The sequence below is a fragment of the Pseudochaenichthys georgianus genome, unplaced genomic scaffold, assembly GCF_902827115.2.
Source record: "Pseudochaenichthys georgianus unplaced genomic scaffold, fPseGeo1.2 scaffold_439_arrow_ctg1, whole genome shotgun sequence".
NCBI classification, from domain to species: domain Eukaryota; kingdom Metazoa; phylum Chordata; class Actinopteri; order Perciformes; family Channichthyidae; genus Pseudochaenichthys; species Pseudochaenichthys georgianus.
In genome coordinates this window covers 66,364-87,730 of record NW_027263004.1, presented here as the reverse complement: position 1 = coordinate 87,730, position 21,367 = coordinate 66,364, and the positions used below count along the sequence as shown (strand labels likewise).

General features: G+C 42.6%; 1 protein-coding gene across 1 annotated transcript in view; it reads right to left on the bottom strand.

Annotated features, from left to right (window-relative positions):
- snx29 (sorting nexin 29) overlaps positions 1-21,367 on the bottom strand; it is a 205,000-nt gene that overhangs the window by 134,694 nt on the left and 48,939 nt on the right. The window contains exon 14 of the mRNA XM_034078507.2: positions 18,244-18,329. Within this exon, the coding sequence (XP_033934398.1) occupies positions 18,244-18,329 (86 nt within the window). The remainder of the gene's footprint in view (positions 1-18,243; positions 18,330-21,367) is intronic.

The window sequence follows — 21,367 nt, the reverse complement described above, 5'->3', positions numbered from 1 at the left end:
GAGGTTTTCAGAGGTGCATATCCATATTTATCACATACAGTAGATAGCAGTCGACTTGCCTCCAGTTTGGCGAAATCGACTGAGAAGATAAGCTACTTAAAATGTTTGTGCTATATTTAAAGTATTTTCTTTCACTTTCTTTGCGACAACTGAAGCTGTAATATACCGTACTTTTCGGACTATAAGCCGCGACTTTTTTCCCCATTTTTTTTGTACAGCTAACGGCCACTAGGGAACCTCCTAGATCTATGGATTTTACAGGTAAAATTAACCACCTTTAACGCTATGGGCTCTAGGACCGGTCCGCGCCCGCCACCTTTAAGCGGCGGGCTCCAGCAGGAAAAGCTGGAGGCCGGAAAAGAGTGAGACAGGTAGCGCGCCAAAGTAAAAGTGGAACCGAGAGACAGAACGAGAGCAAGACAGACGGACAATTAGCTGCTGCGGCTTATATGCAGGTGCGCTTTATAGTCCGAAAAGTACGGTACTTAGGCTGTCTTCAAAGCCACCAAACTCCATCGAAAATAACCGTCCATTTACGTCGCAAAAAACAGGCATTTCTGGTGCACCAATGGCTTGATGGGTTAGTTTGTGTTTTTTATGTTATGATAGGATAGTTTGGATTCACAGAAAGTCACATAATAACACACACTTACTAACTAATCAAGGCAGCGATACACCAGAAACTCCTGTGTTCCGTCAGGTAAAATTACTGTTTTTTCAATGGAGTCTGGTGGGTGTACAGAGAGATAAATGGATATATTACAGCCTCAGTTCCCCGTCAGACAGCCTCCAAACTGTGCCTCTTTCCACCTTCATTGCTCAATCATTTGCAGACGATATCTCCTCTATTACATTCCCACAACATCTCCAAACTTTTATTCTCATAGCTTTAACTGTAGCCAAAAAAACTAAATATTCAACTGGAAAGACAAAGCTACCCTCATATAACCCCACTTCACACAATCCAAACTCTCCCTTTAAGAGCTCACGTCCTTCCCAAATGTTAACAAGCCGGAGAGGACAACAGAGACAGATGCTGCTACGGTTTCATTATCAGCTCTGTGTGTGGGACGCAGCGTAGGTGGGCTGTCACAGAGCGCTCTGATTAATATCCCCTCGGTCCAAACAGTCCTTGTAAGCCTTAGCCTGCTACCCAGAGTGCATTGCAACAGCGGTGAGAGGAGGACATCAGCAGGTCAGTTTTCCAGACATTCATGTGCTGTTGTAACAAAACACTCCTTTGAAAAAAGTCCCTCTTAGCCTTAAACCATCCTTCTGTACTTAATGAAACACATCAAGTGGGAAGTAGTGGAGTACAAATACTTCGTTACTGTACTTAAGTACATGTTTCTGGTATCAGTACTTTACTACTTATTTTTCTGACGACTTTCTACTTCTTACATGTTGAACCCAAATACCTGTACTTTCTACTTCTTACATGTTGAACCCAAATACCTGTACTTTCTACTTCTTACATGTTGAACACAAATACCTGTACTTTCTACTTCTCACATGTTGAACACAAATACCTGTACTTTCTACTTCTTACATTTTGAACACAAATACCTGTACTTTCTACTTCTTACATGTTGAACACAAATACCTGTACTTTCTACTTCTTACATTTTGAACTCAAATACCTGTACTTTCTACTTCTTACATGTTGAACACAAATACCTGTACTTTCTACTTCTTACATGTTGAACTCAAATACCTGTACTTTCTACTTCTTACATGTTGAACTCAAATACCTGTACTTTCTACTTCTTACATTTTGAACCCAAATACCTGTACTTTCTACTTCTTACATTTTGAACTCAAATACCTGTACTTTCTACTTCTTACATGTTGAACTCAAATACCTGTACTTTCTACTTCTCTCATGTTGAACTCAAATACCTGTACTTTCTACTTCTTACATTTTGAACACAAATACCTGTACTTTCTACTTCTTACATGTTGAACTCAAATACCTGTACTTTCTACTTCTTACATGTTGAACTCAAATACCTGTACTTTCTACTTCTTACATTTTGAACCCAAATACCTGTACTTTCTACTTCTTACATTTTGAACTCAAATACCTGTACTTTCTACTTCTTACATGTTGAACTCAAATACCTGTACTTTCTACTTCTTACATGTTGAACCCAAATACCTGTACTTTCTACTTCTCACATGTTGAACTCAAATACCTGTATTTTCTACTTCTTACATGTTGAACACAAATACCTGTACTTTCTACTTCTCACATGTTGAACTCAAATACCTGTACTTTCTACTTCTTACATGTTGAACTCAAATACCTGTACTTTCTACTTCTCACATGTTGAACTCAAATACCTGTACTTTCTACTTCTTACATGTTGAACTCAAATACCTGTACTTTCTACTTCTCACATGTTGAACTCAAATACCTGTACTTTCTACTTCTCACATGTTGAACACAAATACCTGTACTTTCTACTTCTTACATGTTGAACTCAAATACCTGTACTTTCTACTTCTCACATGTTGAACTCAAATACCTGTACTTTCTACTTCTCACATGTTGAACTCAAATACCTGTATTTTCTACTTCTTACATGTTGAACACAAATACCTGTACTTTCTACTTCTCACATGTTGAACTCAAATACCTGTACTTTCTACTTCTCACATGTTGAACACAAATACCTGTACTTTCTACTTCTTACATGTTGAACTCAAATACCTGTACTTTCTACTTCTCACATGTTGAACTCAAATACCTGTACTTTCTACTTCTTACATGTTGAACACAAATACCTGTATTTTCTACTTCTTACATGTTGAACACAAATACCTGTACTTTCTACTTCTCACATGTTGAACTCAAATACCTGTACTTTCTACTTCTCACATGTTGAACACAAATACCTGTACTTTCTACTTCTTACATGTTGAACTCAAATACCTGTACTTTCTACTTCTTACATGTTGAACTCAAATACCTGTACTTTCTACTTCTTACATGTTGAACTCAAATACCTGTATTTTCTACTTCTTACATGTTGAACACAAATACCTGTACTTTCTACTTCTCACATGTTGAACTCAAATACCTGTACTTTCTACTTCTCACATGTTGAACTCAAATACCTGTACTTTCTACTTCTCACATGTTGAACTCAAATACCTGTACTTTCTACTTCTTACATGTTGAACCCAAATACCTGTACTTTCTACTTCTTACATGTTGAACCCAAATACCTGTACTTTCTACTTCTCACATGTTGAACTCAAATACCTGTACTTTCTACTTCTCTCATGTTCCAAACAGCTGGTTCCTTTAGTCTGAATGTGTGTTGGTGCGTGATCATTATTCTTTAGAGTCACTGCGTGCCTATTGGTTGGAACACGATCCGTGTATCCATCACTTCCTGGTCTTCTCTAAAGAAGAGGGACCAATGGAAACGTTGTCATGTTGCCGTTGTTCAGCATGGAAACATTCATTAGCTAACAATGACATTATTGTTCTATTGATATAAAGGGAGGTCAGGTACTCTTTAAAACAGCTGCTAGTTATGGGTACTTTCTACTGAAGTACATTTCAAAGCCTCTTTACTTTCACTTGAGTAAAGAAGTTTAGTCAGTACTTCTACTTTCACCAGAGTATTTTTAAACACGAGTATCTGTACTTCTACTTGAGTAAAGGATGTGTGTACTTTTACATCACCAACTGTCACAATGTATCACAACTGGATAATTCATTGTTTTCCAAGTTAGAATTAAGTCTAAAGTCAAAAAATCAATACAACACTGCCTGCCTCAGAGTGGAATGACAGTACATTAGTCCTGTCCAACAGATGATGTGTCTTCTTTCACTTCTGAGTTATTGCCAACATGTTTCTTACACTGTGAACTTTTCTTGATGATTAATTGTTTTGGTTTTGATAGTGGCGCTCTTATCCTGGCACTCTCAATTTGAGGTGGGACCAAATCATTGTTTAAGAATTAAGTATTTTTGCATTTAAGTCCCAAGTCAAGTCTGACAAGTCCCATATTTGAGTTTTCAGCCCTAAACTAGTCGGAGTCTTCTCTCATATCGACTGGCACTTTTTCCATACTGCCATTAGTTTTTTCTTGAACACCAAGTTAGTCACTTTTTGTTTTACTAAACACATTTATTGTTACCTCAAACATTTTGAATATGACTGTGGCACCATCTTCCAGCTTCACCGCGACAAAAAAACAACCTGCATGTAGTCCCTCTGTCCAAGACATCTGCGTCCACAACCCGTCCCACTTCATTTGCTTTAAATTACATTTTTTTTCCATCTTTCCCCATAAATTGTTGTTTTTTTTGGGAGATTTCCCAGCGAGAGTCTGTGGACAGAGGGTGTCGTATGCAGCACCCACTGTAAAGCCCCCTCGCCCGGGATTCCACCGGGTCCGTCTGCGCCGCGGTTTTGGTCCTCCAGCGTCATAACCCTCCAGGCGCGTTTCAGAAGCGCTTCGGAAGCGGAGCGTCTTGCGTGCCGGCTCGCAGTTTTTGTTGATTTGGGCATATTTCCTGGACAGGCTACTTACAAAGTTAATAATAATTGTAATATTCCAGTTATAAACGACATGAATCAAAGATGTGTTGCTGTATTTTAGTGGTAAAAAATGCGTTCATCATCATAATTATTCTATATATATATAATTGACACAGTGCCTGTAACCCGGAGGAGAACGCTGGCATTCCTACTTGAAAGACTACGGAGGGATGGGGTCTGCAACATTAGTTTATTTTGGGGATTGACTGGATGCTCTGACCGTTCCACTTCCTGCCCGGCGCTATGCAACGCCTCGCGTCGAAAATAGAATTGCATCCTATTTTTAGCGGAGCCCAGCGCCGAGACGCTTCTGGGACGCTTCTAGCCGTAACGCGGCGCGTCTGGTGGAAGAGCACCCATTGACTAGAGTGGCCGGGACCGCTGTGAACGCGGCAGCGCAGCCGTAACGCGGCAGCGCAGCCGTAACGCGGCAGCGCAGCCGTAACGCGGCAGCGCAGCCGTAACGCGGCGCAGACGGACCCGGTGGAATCTAGGGGTAAGATGATTGTGATATTGGCCTGTAGAAGTAAAATGTGATTGATTGAAAAGAGAGATGCTAGTTTAGAAAGTGGTTTAATCTTGCAAAACACGCACAGTCCCCCATGCATTCACCAGTGTGATTGCAGGATGGAGAGGAGGACATATCCATCTGTGCACAAAGTGATCTCGTGCCCTCATCGGTCATGTGCGCGTTCGTGTGTGACTGAAAAACACCCTGAGGCAAGACAGCTGGTGAATCTCCAGATGCATCACCTGGATGTTTCCTCCCTCCCTTTCCTCTCTCCTCAGACACTCCTCTCTTCCCTTAATCCAGTCTCTCACACAGCACAAATATGAGACTCCTTAAATTGACTGGCTCTCACACAATGCCTCGGCCCGGTGGAAAGAGTGCACATCCCTCGCTGCCTCTCTAAGCTCTGCCTGATCCTCATGAAGATGATTTCATGAAGAAGTGGAAACAAGTGGGAGATCTCAGCTGACACTTAGATCTACCTGTTTGGGCTTTTGTAGGGAATACCGTTTATATTTAAAGGCAGAAATGAATTCAGAAAACAACTTCGAGACAGTTACAAACTACCTGACAAATCCTTGAGGAAATAACACTTAGCGGCAACAAGTGCAGCTAAAAACAGATCAATAAGCTTTCAGTCTTTAAGCTTTTTACGCCTGTTACTAGGGATAGCGAAAGTGCATGACCTCTAGAAACAGACCGTGACTTTATCGACTTAGATGAGAATTATCTTTGGTATTGTTGTGTACTTATACACGGTTAAGTCTTCATTAGCTACTGTCCTTTGAATCGAAGTGGACTTGGGGAGTGTTGACTTGCTCGAAATGAATAGCTTTAATGTTAGTTCATTCAAGAGATTAAGATACGTTAATGTATTTGTGTCATACTTACAGTAAAGGTGGGGTAGGTAAGTTTGAGAAACCGGCTCGAGATCGCTAGAATTTGAAAATACACAGCCGGAAAAAATCTGCCACTTCCTCACAGAGCCCCTCCTCCAACACACACGAACGCGCACATGACCAATGAGGGCACGAGATCAGTCTGTGCCCCGATGGAAGGCTGACAGGCAGGTAGGCCATCCAGCTACTTTAGCCGGCTCAGATGATTGGTCGAGCTTTTTGCAGCGCCACGGCTTCCACAGATGAAATGTTTTTATGTATTTATTATCAAAGCATTTAATATATTCATTGCTTTCGGGATGTTAAGAGCATTCCATGGAATATAACGAGTGTTTCTGACAAATTACATTCCCTACCTTTAATACATACTTATAGTTAAAACATCACCGGCAAAAAAAAGAAACCACCGTGAGTTTGCACATGGACTCGTTGAGTGTAACAGTTAACAGATTGTTCGAACTTGTTAAGAAGAAATGGGGACGATTGCAGACCTGCGATATATTCCTAATATTAAGTTGCGTAGTCAGTCATCCATAATTCAACATCCGCCGTCCACAAGCTTGAGTAAAGTAAAGTCTTCTCGATCAAGTGTTTTAGTGTGCACACCACCTGAGCACGACCATTTATATATTTTATTAAAAGCACTTTTATACGGAAAGCACATTTCATTCAAAGTCTGCGCTATCAAGTACTAACAAAAAGCCAGTGGGTCAAACTAACGATTGCCTTTGAGCCATGAGACGCCTCGCATGGGAATCCCCCCCCCCGCTGAAGTGCTTCTCCATATTTATCTCGAGCTGACACCCAGCAGGCTCCGGCGCTCTGCGAGATGATTAAAACGTTCATTAACACTGATCCGTCGTCCCCGCTGCGCCCACATGCTAAAGCTAGACGCATTAAATCCAACCTGCGAGGGCAGCGACCACCTGGCCCCGCCTGGGACCCACAATATGTGATGCCAGGTAAACAAACAGTGGATTAATCGCCACTATAAACACACACACACACACACACACACAGTGCCTCACACCTCTGAGCCGGTACACACGCCCGATCCGTTGGACTGAGACCTGAGAGGCTCAACAACGGGGGCCGTTATGATCCTAAGTGTGTGGGCACAATTAAGCTCAAGTCACAAAGTCAGTGACTCATCATTTGCTCTTTTACTGCGGGCCTAACGGGACGTAAATAACTTCCCAACATAAACCACTTACACACCGGTAACAACAGTTTCATACCCACCCACAGACGCTAATGCACGGTTTAATTTAGGCCTCACACACACACACACACACTTCTCTCACCTACACTCACTCACTGGTCCACGAAATGACATGAAATGAAGATATATGCATATTTCTACTTGACGAAACACATATTTCTTCTCAATGACCCCACACCCGACCCTCTTTTCTCACCCGAACATCCTCTAGAACCACACTATGGCTTACGAGTAATGAAAATCCTCCTCCATAACACATAAAACATATTGTTTGTTTAACAGTGCCACAAAACACTTACCCTATGCACTTTCAAGCAAACACTAAACACACACAGTCTCACCTCTGCTCATTACAATTAACAGATACAGTCGTTATTAATGACCCCCCCTTACAACTACATAGGGACATCACTATGTAACACTCTCTAGGGGCAGGACATCTCTAAGCGGTTGACCAATCACAACAGAGCCGGCCAGCTAACCAATCAGAGCAGACTGGGCTCTGGTTTCAGACAGAGGGTGAAAAGAGGTGCTGCAGCACAGGCAGTATGAGAAAAATAAAGAGCTTTTTGAACATTAGAGCATGGACACATGTAGAGACACTACATACTGATATACACCTGAACATCAGCAGGAGAGGACTCTTTAAAGTAGAGACACTACATACTGATATACACCTGAACATCAGCAGGAGAGGACTCTTTAAAGTAGAGACACTACATACTGATATACACCTGAACATCAGCAGGAGAGGACTCTTTAAAGTAGAGACACTACATACTGATATACACCTGAACATCAGCAGGAGAGGACTCTTTAAAGTAGAGACACTACATACTGATATACACCTGAACATCAGCAGGAGAGGACTCTTTAAAGTAGAGACACTACATACTGATATACACCTGAACATCAGCAGGAGAGGACTCTTTAAAGTAGAGACACTACATACTGATATACACCTGAACATCAGCAGGAGAGGACTCTTTAAAGTAGAGACACTACATACTGATATACACCTGAACATCAGCAGGAGAGGACTCTTTAAAGTAGAGACACTACATACTGATATACACCTGAACATCAGCAGGAGAGGACTCTTTAAAGTAGAGACACTACACACTGATATACACCTGAACATCAGCAGGAGAGGACTCTTTAAAGTAGAGAAACTACATACTGATATACACCTGAACATCAGCAGGAGAGGACTCTTTAAAGTAGAGACACTACATACTGATATACACCTGAACAACAGCAGGAGAGGACTCTTTAAAGTAGAGACACTACATACTGATATACACCTGAACATCAGCAGGAGAGGACTCTTTAAAGTAGAGACACTACATACTGATATACACCTGAACATCAGCAGGAGAGGACTCTTTAAAGTAGAGACACTACATACTGATATACACCTGAACATCAGCAGGAGAGGACTCTTTAAAGTAGAGACACTACATACTGATATACACCTGAACATCAGCAGGAGAGGACTCTTTAAAGTAGAGACACTACATACAGATAAGACCCTAAATATGACCATAAAAGGGCTCCTTTACTCTAGGATCTAGTTCAGGGGGTCAGACTCAAACACACAGTGGGCCAAAATTAAAAAATGGGTACTAGTCGAGGGCCGGACTGGTTCAATGTTTATTGCTGAACGTATTGAAATGAACTTATTGCACATATTAAACCTGGAACTAACAAAGCTTCAATGATTGCCTATAAAACAACATTAAACTTTAAATAATCAGGTGCATTCATTTCTCATGGCTCTATCTGCAGCTTCTCCAGAGTCATTTCTTATGAGTACATTTCCCCACAGGCCAACAACAGCTTCAACAAAACTATTCCCCTCAAAGAAAAAACCAAACATGGCCTGCTGTCGTGAGAGAAAGTGCAGAAGGAAACATCCATTGAACTCAGGTTGCTGCTCTGACATGCTAGCTCAGATACTTGGCGTCTCATCTCGGGAGCAAGGTCATCAATGTTTGGGGTCAGGCTCTGAGCGGAGGAGACCCTCAGGATGGAGAGAAGGTGTGCGTGCAATATACCGGCGGGCCAGATCTAACAGTAATTAGAAATTATCCTGCGGGCCGAAATTAAATCCACCACGGGCCTGATTTGGCCCCCGGGCCTCGAGTTTGACACGTGTGGTTTAGTCCATTTACTAAGTGGAAGTGAAAATAATGGTTTAGGACAGCGCGTCTCTTTTGTCTGAAGCCAATCGGTGAAAGACAGACGTTCAGGGTTGGAAGCAAATATCGACTGGATAAGAAAACCTTATTTTTCTCAGGGAGCCTTGGCTGTCGTCTCCTCGGTAGAGGCTCTGGGTCTCCGGATGAAGGAGCCTCTTTCTCCCAGAGCGAGGTGTAGTGGCTGTTTGAAGGACTGCTTCACCCGGAGGACTGATTCCCCGGAGGGGCAGTCAGCAGACCCGGGTATAAACTCCACCTCCTCCCCCTCAGACGGCTGAAATTGGGCTGCCAGTGGAGGGATAGCATCAGGAGTTATTAACCTGTGAAGTGCTGAGGATACTGGAGGGAGATCGATGAGGGGTCAGAGGGCAGTCGGTCTGCAGAGATGAAACTCCCTCTCTTCCATTTTCTTGTCAAGAGCTCCGTGATACCTCTATTTCCTCCCACTTTCACCCAGACACTCCATTTTTCCCTTTGAATGATTGCTTTGCCTTTGTGGAAACAGCCACACTGCAAAGGAGTGATGTTATGAGGTAAAAGGAGAATTGAGGATAGGAGGACTCGCTTTTTGAAACCTTCGTAAAACACATCTTATTTTATGCCTTAAAAAAAATTGAAAATCTGTCTCTTCGAATGAAAACAGATTTAAGTAATTTGCTTATCAAGTAATCCACTACAAGCGTTCATTTTGGCTCTGACATTTTGAAATGATGTATTTGAGTTTTACATAAGGAAATTAAAAGCATATTTCCTTTTTCTTTGTCGAAGCAGCAGAAAGGGAGACAGTGACCTTTAGAGATTGAAAATAATTCGAGAATAGGAGGACGACCCTCGTTTAAATCGTTCTAATCAAGTGTGTCCTCAATCAGAGGGCAATCTGCATATGAAATAAAGAAATATAATAATAATGATTAAATGCTTATAAGTGACCCGCACAGACGTGACCACTTTAAGAAGTTTCCTACCTGAAAAGATATGTATGTCTTTTTGCATCTCGTTCGACTATTTAAATACATTTCGATGATCTGAGCTACGTGTTATATATTCAAACTCGACCCCTATTTGCTTCCCCCCAAGGTTTAATCCATTGTCCTTTTTGTCGCTGCGTCCGTGTTTAATGCGTCCATAAACAAACCCTCTGGACGGCATCTTATTTATCTCCAATAAGGAAATAGATTACATGGCTGTTTAAAAACCAATAAGCTCCCCCCCCCCCCCAACAGCCAGTGGCCTAATGAGTGAATGAGAAGCATTTGTCACCGCCGCTGAGTTTGTAGCATATCCATATTACACACACACACACACACACACACACACACACACACACACACACACACACACACACACACACACACACACACACACACACACACACACACACACACACACACACACACACACACACACACACACACACACACACACACACACACACACACACACACACACACACACACACACACACACACACACACACACACACACACACACACACACACACACACACACACACACACACACACACACACACACACACACACACACACACACACACACACACACACGTATGGTCCCTCTGTGCACAGCGCTTTAACCTTGTAGAGAGCCTCGGGGGGGTCAGGTGTGTGTGTGTGTGTGTGTGTGTGTGTGTGTGTGTGTGTGTGTGTGTGTGTGTGTGTGTGTGTGTGTGTGTGTGTGTGTGTGTGTATAGCAGTATGAAGGTGTGATAGCGTGTTAATCAAAACGTTGTTGTTGTGTGTAGTTAAGTGTTTTGTTTTATTACGGAGGTGGATTTTCATTACGTGTTAACTAAAGTGTGTTTGGGAGTTGTGGGGGGGGGGGGGGGGGCATTAGTAAGCAACTATGTGTGGATATGAGTTTTGCCAGGGAGAAATATGCATGTGCGTGCATGTTTATGTAATTTATCAGCAGTATTGTCAGTTCGTGGACCAGTAAGTGTGAGTGTGAGAGTGTGAGAGTGTGTGTGTGTGTTAGCAGGTAAATACAACCTTTGGATGTGTGTATTTAAGAGATGTGTGTGTGGGAGGGAACACAGGGATTTTGGCCTCTGTAGATTTACATGCACTGAAACGTATATATAACATATAGCATAAATATATACAAATATATTAAATATAATTGGTGTTAGTAATCTGGATTTTTATAAGACAATAAAGGTGGGGTAGGTAATTTTGGAGAAACCGGCTCGAGTGCGCTAGAGTTTGAAAATACACAGCCGGAACGAATCTGCCCCTTCCTCACAGAGCCCCTCCCCCAACACACGAACATGACCAATGAGGGCACGAGATGAGTGTGTGCCCCGATGGAAGGCTGACTTTAGCCGGGCCAAACGCTTTCAAGACTTTGCTTTACTCGAACCAGTCGCTAAATGTAGGTGCCATACCCAATTCGGGAAGATGTTGAGGTTGATTCACTCGCATCAAAAATTGCACCGCTGTTTCACCTGAACGCGTCAGCATTTTTTATGCAGGTAGATAATTTTGACTTGGTCATTTTAAGAGTAGCTCCCAAGCTGAAAAAGTTTGGGCACCCCTGCTCTAAAGCAACAGGAAATACACATATTCAAGTATAATAAAAGGACCTCAATGTTGTATAATGCTTGAGTAAATGTACTCCGATACTGTCGACTAATGGATTTGTATGCCGCTCATCTGCTATAGGGACAGATCTTCTAAACGGCATCCATGCATGTAATACAGTATTAATTTACATATAAATAACAAGGCAACACAAGCGAGCGTAAGTAGAGAGGGGAAATCCCAGAGACCAACAGAGGGACGGCATAACGCAACAATGATTACACTGCTCTGAAAACAGTAGAAAGGAGAGCAGAGTAGTGTGGGATGTCAGTGTTGCCGACGGCGCCTGAGGAGCGCTCAAGAGATCACGTTCAAGAGATCACGTCTGCGTCGTTAGGCAGGAGAGGGGTTCAAAAATCACAGGAAGCACACGGCAAAACGAGTGCTTGTGTATAAAATTCTCATATTTGTTTCTCCCTCTTACTGCTCACACATTATTCCTCCACACACACACACACACACACACACACACACACACCATGTATACATCACTTCAGGGGACATTACATTGACTTACATGCATTTCCTGGAGACTTATCCTAACCTAATCCTAACCAAGTCTTCACCCTAAAATTAATGATTCGAGTCCCCACACGTGACTGTGTAGACAGATTTAGGTCCCCACAAGTATAGTAATGCTAGGCCACACACACACACACACACACACACACACACACAGCTGCAGCAGACTGTGGTAGTCCACATCAAAGTGTGATGGAACGAGGCACATCATTAGCAGGAGAAGACAGAGGCGAGGGAGGATGAAATCATTTAGACGCCGCGGTGGAGAGGGAATTACTACGCCTGTCGGGATGAAGGGAAGAGAGGGGAAGACAAGAGGGGTGAAGGAGGAGGAAGAGGACAAATGATGGGAGAGAGAGAAATCAACAAGAGCCAGAAAAAGATAATAAGTGACGGTGAAACAAAGACGGCTAAAAGAGAATCAGACACAGCTGAGCCGGGGGGCGAGATGCCGGGAGTGTTTCCATCATAACTCGTGGAAAACAAACAAAACTTCTTTATCAAAGTTTGCTGTCATATTTTGGGAAAGGTATGAATCTCTTGGACATGAACTTAAAGGGGACCTATCATGCAAAATGCACTTTTTTATGTCTTTTATTCATAAATATGTGTCCCCGGTGTGTCGGGGAATTCAAGCAGCGTCAGAAAATAAAACCCTCTCTCTTTTCCTCCGTACCCAAATCTCTAAAAACGGGGAACAACGGAGCTGATCCAGATTTGCGTCCGATATGACGTAATATCTGAAATGTGGACTCACGGGCCAATCAGAAACGTTGCTGTCAGAAACAATGCCCGACTGTTTTGAACGTAATATGGTCGGTGTTTACATTAGCATGCTAACACTCAGAGCTAACCTGTACTGGAGAGCATGTGTGTGAAGAAGCAGGAAGTAGAAAGGAACTCACCTTGTGGTGTAACCGGCAAGAGAGAAAGCCTTTGAGCTCCAGACTGTTTCAGATCCTTGATAATCCATGATATGGAGTTTCATCACGGCAGCATTTAGTTTAGACCAGGGGTCTCCAACCTTTCTTCATCTGAGAGCTACTTTGAAAAAATGAAAGTGGCCAAGAGCTACTTGCATCACATAGCACTCATCAGTTGAATTAAGCTATACTTTTGTACACGTGTGAAATTGCAATATCTAAAGCTTATCAAACATCTTAACTTCACATCAAGGTCCAAGAAAACGAACATTTCTCACATATTATTATGGCCCACATAGTGAGTACTTCACTGAAAATTCACATAAATGTCCTTAATCACCACCTTACAAGTATTGTATGCACTTATGGTCAAATAAGTGCATTCATTCTTGGCACTGCATGGAGTCCACCATAGAGGTGTATGCTGGACCCACTTAGGTTCACTCTAATAGAGTCATTTAATGTTCATCAGTCGGTCTTGTTCTGTATTTAGATTGCATTCATGTCAGAAAAAGCTGCTTCACAAAGGTCTGCAGAACAGAACCAAATAAAGCAGACAGGTTCAGTGCTGCTTGGTGAATGTTCTTATAGTTCTCTGGCTCTACAAGGCTCCAGAAATGTTGTCAGTTTTGCTGAGACTTCAGCTGAACATGATTTTGGAGATTTATAACCTCCACCTCCATCTCCACAGACACTGAACAGTGCAGCCATCTTTTCTTCTTCTTCTTCCTTGTCTTGACATTAAATTATAAACCATAATAAATCTGTATAGGTCTAGCCTCCCTATATCTGTGTGTGGAATTGTTCCATCCTCAAAAACAAAAAACTAATACTTCTGCGGTCGAGCTGCAGCTTCTAGTCACGGTCTTCTGTTAAAAAAAGGACACTGAATGTGGCATCACACACAGGACTTGAGTCTGAACGCAGCAGAGAAGGAGTATTTACAACAGCATATCAAAGCAAAAATAGTGCATGTGGGTGCACACTTACATTCTCTGTCTTACTGTTACATGAATCCCATGAATGTATGAGATTAAGTTAGCTTCATTATATCTCAGTGATTAAGTGAATAATAAAGTTTCTATCGGGTCACTGTCAGCCTGTCACTCATTATTTTCAGGGAGGGGGCGGGGTTTGGAGGAACGGGGAGGAGACGGTGATCGCGGAAGCTTTCCTCCTGCCTTCACAAACTTAGTATTTATCAACTGAAAATAGCAAGAGGACATTCATACTCTGCAATCCAAGACTTGATTGAATCCACCAAAAACCTGACATTACGATAACGAGTGTTTTTCAAAAACACAAATCCCTCCCTGTGTGTCTCTGAGCCGCAGCGACGCGGCCTGATTCAGAGCGGGGCATTCTGCTGTTGGTTCTGGACTGGTGCTGCTTGAGAAAGCAGACTGCTCCGTGTGTGGTGCCGCTGTCACGTCTGCTCCTTGATCACTGCGTCACGGACCAATTTTATATTCGTGTGACAGAAAAAATTCTAAAATAAAAAAACGTTATTGTCCGGCCGCGGCCGAAAAATCAAGAAGCAACCTACGCTATAATCGAGTGGCGAGCTACTGAAAAGCTGCCCGCGAGCTACCGGTAGCTCGCGATCGACGTGTTGGAGACCCCTGGTTTAGACGGTAGCTGCCGGGTCCCGCATGAGCTTTTTGTAAAGCTTTATACCCAAATCATCACTTTAGAAACAGGAAGTGAAATAGAGGGATACGAGGCATGGCTAGAATGGGTGATCTGTTTGGTATTTTGAGCAAAACACTTCATAGACATGTTTTTTATATATTTTGATATATCTGAGAGACCTATGCTATTGCCTAAAAATAGCATGATAGGTGCCCTTTAACTTAAAAGAGATATAGCAATGAGAGGTAACATCGGAGAGGGCTCATTGCCAAATTAGGGTGCAATGATGATATATTTTTTTTGTTAAATGTGTGTGAATTAGATGAACTTATATGCAAACAAACATTATGTATACTATTTGTGGAACAGCAAGATGGGATGGTCCCTTATTCCGTTTTCTGTATTTACATTTCTTTAATTTGAATCGGTATGTTTGTGTCATCTTGTGAAGATATATTGAAAATAAAATAATGCTATAAAATAATGAATGAATGTGATTTAGTGAGTGTGAATGGGATCCAGCTGATGAAGGAGTATTTAAGGGAAATATTGACTTGTTGGCAATATGTTGGTAGTGTACTTAGATTTGAAATGGAAAGTCCAATATCCTACAGCTTGCATCTTGTTTGAGTCGTGTTGGCCATCATCAACAATAGTTCATATTGATGGAGGCTCGACACCAATTCCCCCAACTTTTGAATCAAAGATGTATTTCTTAAAATAGTGAGACATCTTCGTGCTTTGGATACATTTAGTGGGTACGCCTTGAATCAGTAAATATACTACAACAAGTATACGACCAGAAAACTACAAAGATAGCTTTGAGGAGTGAGTAAAAATCGCCTAATTCTGATGATACAACATTGTCCACCAAAGTCTTTGCCATGTCATGCCTGCATACATATTATTAGCTGGACACATTTTAATTAAGATATAAATATTTATGTTCGGGAATAATTTGCTTAGGTATTCAACCTTCGACCCAGTTCATCGTTTTCTCTCTTTGCCGTCTCCTTCCCGCGGCACAGGTCTACGGCCTTGGGTATTGCTGCTATCTCTCTTAAGCAGGGGCAGCTTGGGCGCATTGTTGTTGCCAGTCTATGACCGAGCACAAGCCGCCATGAGGTCGCTTATTGTTCAGGGACGCAGGTTCCCTGGCGCTCATTCTTTTCTGTGGACGAGAGCTCTAGTGAGATTCAGGGTCCATCATTGTTTAGTCTCGCTCGTGAAGAATGTTGATTATTACTATGCTAAGTCTCAACAAAGAATATTTTTTTTACGTAAATGATTGTCTTTTAATGTCGGCAACAGAATGGTGAAGATGTTTTATCATGCTTTTATCAAAAGTGTGCTCTCCTTCGGCATCATATGCTGGTTCGGCAACTGAGGCACAGAGAAGGTCAGTCAGGAGGGCCGTAACTTTGTCCAGTGAATGGACAGGAATCTCATGTGCTAATATCGAATGCTTACAAGGACAGAGTTTTAAAATTGGCACACAATATTGTGAGTGACCTGAGGCACCCTCTTGCCTCGTACTTTGAACTGTTGCCATCCGGGCGGAGATATCGTGCCCCTTATTTAGAAAAGAACAGATCTCGGCTGTCTTTCGTCCCACGAGCTCAAACTCCTGAATAAATGATGGCTAGGACGCACTGCTTACCCAGCTGGCCCTGTCCCCCCTATCTCGCAAAGGAGGGCCCATAGGCCCCTCGTCATGTCTGCCGATATCTGGTTATCTGTGTCTATGTTGTTGTCAGTGATGTATTGTCTTAACTTTTTAAATGCCTCTGTGATGTGCTGCAACCCATTTTCCCCTCGGGGACTAATAAACGAATATTATACTACACACTCCGAACTAGTTAAACCTCGAGCTGCAGAAGAGTTCTTCAGAATTGGTTTGTCAACTCGTGACACACCACCTGTCTCGTTAATTCTCCGACTGTAACTCCGAATAAACCGTCAGTGTTTGCCATCAAAGCTCCAGCTCTGACTCTCCATTGCTTCAGAAGTTTCCCCCAGCTTACATAATGTGAAAGATTGTATCCACATGGCGCACGCTTACAGTACGTAACTGTTTACAGACCAACGTCCAGCTTTAATGATGATTTATTTTGATTTTCTGCACGCTTCATTCATCCCACAGAGGGGACAGGTACAAGGTCTCTGCATAAGATATGATAGGAGGTACTTTATTGATCCCAAATTGGGAAATGTTTGCATTGCAGCAGCATAAACAACAACAAAACAAGGCATTGGACATAAGTAGAAATTAAAGAGTAGAAATAAACAATACTAGAGTTTAAACATCTCAAAATAGAATTAAAACAGCATTAAAAGTAGAGAATATACAGTGAAGATAAAAAAATCTATAAACTCTGAAAATAAAACGCTATTGAAAAGCTTTAGACACGATATAAAGCATTTTACTAGTGTTAGGAGCTGCAATTACGTTCATCATGGGCGTTTTTATCCCCGACTATTATTGTTTTGTAATAAACAGGATCTTTACTTCCTTCTAAATGGATAAGCAAATGAGAACACACTCACAAATCCACGCAGGTTTTATATTGCATTATTAAAAAGATATATCGCCATTTGTTCATATGACCTCTTTAATAAAATAAACATCATTAACTCGATATTACAAAGTTCTACACGTCCCTTTACCTCCGTGGCTCACCAAAAAAAACGCACAAACAAGTAAACCCTCGGGGCGCCGCAGATAACCGCTTTCCATTCTATCCCCCAAAATGCAATTAGCCATTATGTGTCTCTCCATAATCTGCCGTGTTCATTGTATTTGCCTTTGATACAGCAGAGGCTTATCTCGCCCGGTCTTTACACAGCTCGCATCCCCCGGCAACACCAAACAAAGTCAAAGTTATCGAATCTACCCCAAAAACTAGAGAGAGGGACACGTCAGAGGGAGGTAGTCATCGGAGAAAATGCACGATGTGAGATTCAGAGGAAACTCGATGACCTCATTTTCAATGGATTAGCGTTTTTGTACGAGAGGGAAATAGAAGGACTGGGACACAGATACGAGAGCTGCTATCAGGTCGTAGAAACAGTGTGTGTGTGTGTGTGTGTGTGTGTGTGTGTGTGTGTGTGTGTGTGTGTGTGTGTGTGTGTGTGTGTGTGTGTGTGTGTGTGTGTGTGTGTGTGTGTGTGTACCGTCATTGCCCTGGCTGCCCTCTCTCTTCAGCAACTGCACCGCCCCCACGTACTTCTTCAACTGGACCTTCAGGACCTCGTTCTCCCTGCACAGATAGAAACACACACACACACACACACACACACACACACACACACACACACATTATAACCAGAGAACAGGAACAGAAAAGAGGTTATAACGAAGCAGTACTCTGAATTCTTACTTAAAGAGTCCTCTCCTGCTGATGTTCAGGTGTGTATCAGTATGTAGTCTACAGGCTTTAATGTTCAAAAAGCTCTTTATTTCTCTCATACTGTCTGTGCTGCAGCACCTCTTTTCACCCTCTGTCTGAAACCAGAGCCCAGTCTGCTCTGATTGGTTAGCTGGCCAGCTCTGTTGTGATTGGTCAACCACTTAGAGATGTCCCGCCCCTTAGCCTATCACGTACAATGTGTTGGAGCGCTAACCAATAGAAGCGCGAATGCTACATAGTGAAGTCAAAATATACTTTAAGTTTAAAAAGTAAAAGTAGTAACATTTCAGATTCATTCATTTAAATGACTGGATAATTATCATTGATGTATTATTGTGTTTATAACAACTGATAAAAGGTGAAGCTCATTTAAATCACTTTGTATACTGCGACTTGGGACCTTAACCTATAATAATATGTAATTAAAGTTCATTTAGAAGTAGTTGTATAAGCTCATTATGTGAATCGATAACGTATTTGAAGATGTCAGATGAATTTAGTGGAGTAAGAACTGGCTTTAATTGGCTTCAAAATGTACCTTTTATAAAAGGTAGCATGAAAGTTAAATACTCCGGTGAAGTACCTCAACATTTTACTTCAGTACAATGTACTCGTTACATTCAACCTCTGATAACTACAACACATGATACGTAAGCATTTGGATGTTCACCCGTCAGATATCAGATTCAGAGCTGTGCATTACTTGCTGCCGTGCACAAAGTGACTACAACTAAAAATAGATTTTCTGTCCAGCAGCTCGGCAACAGGAAGTTGTTCGCCGTGTTTCCTGACAGCATGTGGAGCAGGAGACAGTGTGAAACCAGCTGTGACATCTCGTCACCTCTGGAACGGGGGAATGAAAACCTTGGAAATTGAATCCAGGTGGACGGACGGACCGAGGGTTATTTACAGAGACGAGGCTTGTGTTTCAATCCGCCCACAGCACCACGGCGTTCAGAAACGAGTGGACCGACTTTACACCTGATGTTAACACACGTTTCCAAAGACTTATCAGATTGTCAGAAGTCCAGGCAGTGATGCAATGAGGATCAGATTATCAAACCCAGGTGTGACAGTTGTTTTTAAATGCATATATACAGGTTGCAAAAACAGCTCGTTGCGTGTGACTGCAAACATGAAGTAACAGGTGGCGTCTGTACGGGCTATCCTGACTCATCCTAAAGTACTGGAAGTCAAAAGCCTCCTCGTGGACTTCAAATCGTAATCGTTGCACTTTTCTTTGAGACGCATTATGACTTCCTTTCCTTCCTCCCATCTTCCCTTTGTTAAGATCTCACTTTGACACCGGCTGCTCTTTGAATGGACTTATTGGTAAAACCTCTTGTGGATGACAATCGATAGTTACTGTTCATACGTTCTGTTCACAATGATAATAGTCACACATATACCACTCAACAGGACTGGTAGTGTTCATTCAGTGGGTGTGTAATGCACCCAAAGTACCCAAAGTACACAAAGCACCTTATTTATGTCTTGTAGTTTGAGGAGATTAAATATTTTCTGGCAGACGTTATCAGGCAGCTAGAAAATGAAGCTGCCGTTAATAGATACTCCGCGTATCTCCGTATCACATTGTCAGATTGATTACTTTTCCATTTTCCAGAATGTCAAATGCATGTTCAGCTGGTTTGCATCAAACCGATTGGAGCGGACCGGCTAAACCTTTCACAAACCACACACATCTGAGGGGAACCAAACAGAAAGCTCAGATCAAATGACCAGTAAAAGCCAGAGACATGGCTCCAACATCGAGGAAGCTGTGATCAAGTGGATTCTCCTACACATACTTTATCTCCTGCGTAACGCTCCTATCACGATGTGCAGTATAGTATCTGAGATAAGTTCTCTGTGACAAAGTCTTCTACCCATCTGCCGACATGTATATATTACAAAAGGAAGAAATGTGTGTCCTGACCTCAGTTTGGAAAGCGAGAGATTTCAGTGTTCAGTATCTCAGAAACACATTTTGAAAAGCACTTGAAATGTGACGCAGCAACATCTGATAAAAACACAGTTTGGGTAGAAGTGTGTGTGTGCGTGTGCGTGTGCGTGTGCGTGTGCGTGTGCGTGTGCGTGTGTGTGCTATAGAAACAGAGTGAGAGACAGAGGCTTCTCTTTACAAGCCTTAACCCGCTGAACATCATCGACTTTGAGGAGGGACTCAATCAGAGTTGGAGTGCGCCTGTATGCCCTTTGCAGTTAAATGTAACAGCCTTTGTCTTGCCCCCCCCCACCCCCATTCTCCACGGGCGAGTTCTGGTGCCCTGCTTATCTTTCCCTCGTTCCCCTCCAACAAAAGCAGAGAGCTCCAGACTCCAGCGCTCGGAGGATCCGTCCAGCCGCCGCTATCAGAGCCAGACGCTGTACAGCCTAATGAAATTATAGTGTGTGTGTGTGTGAGAGAGAGAGAGAGAGAGAGAGAGAGAGAGAGAGAGAGAGTGTGTGTGTGTGTGTGTGTGTGTGGATATGCAGACTTTCTGATGCGTCCCTTTCTACTGAGAATGAGTCTGTTGTTATACCTGCAGGCCGATTACTGCACCTGACATTACATTTAGCTGACTGACTAGTGCAGTCGACCAAGAAGATACAAACTTGTAGAAAACAGAATCATAATATGATATTGGGAGGGATGAAACCCTCTTTGATGGTCACACAGGCACACACAGTGTGTACCCATCCTAGTACCAGGAGTCTAGCACTAGGAGCAGTGGGCAGCTAGTGTGCAGCGCCTGGGGAGCAATGGGAGTGAGGGGGGAAGGGGGGTGTCCGGTGCCTTGCTCAAGGGCACCACGGCAGGGCAGGAGGTGAACTGGGACCTCTCCAAGTAGCAGTCCACGCTCCATATTTTAGGTCTGGTCGGGGACTTG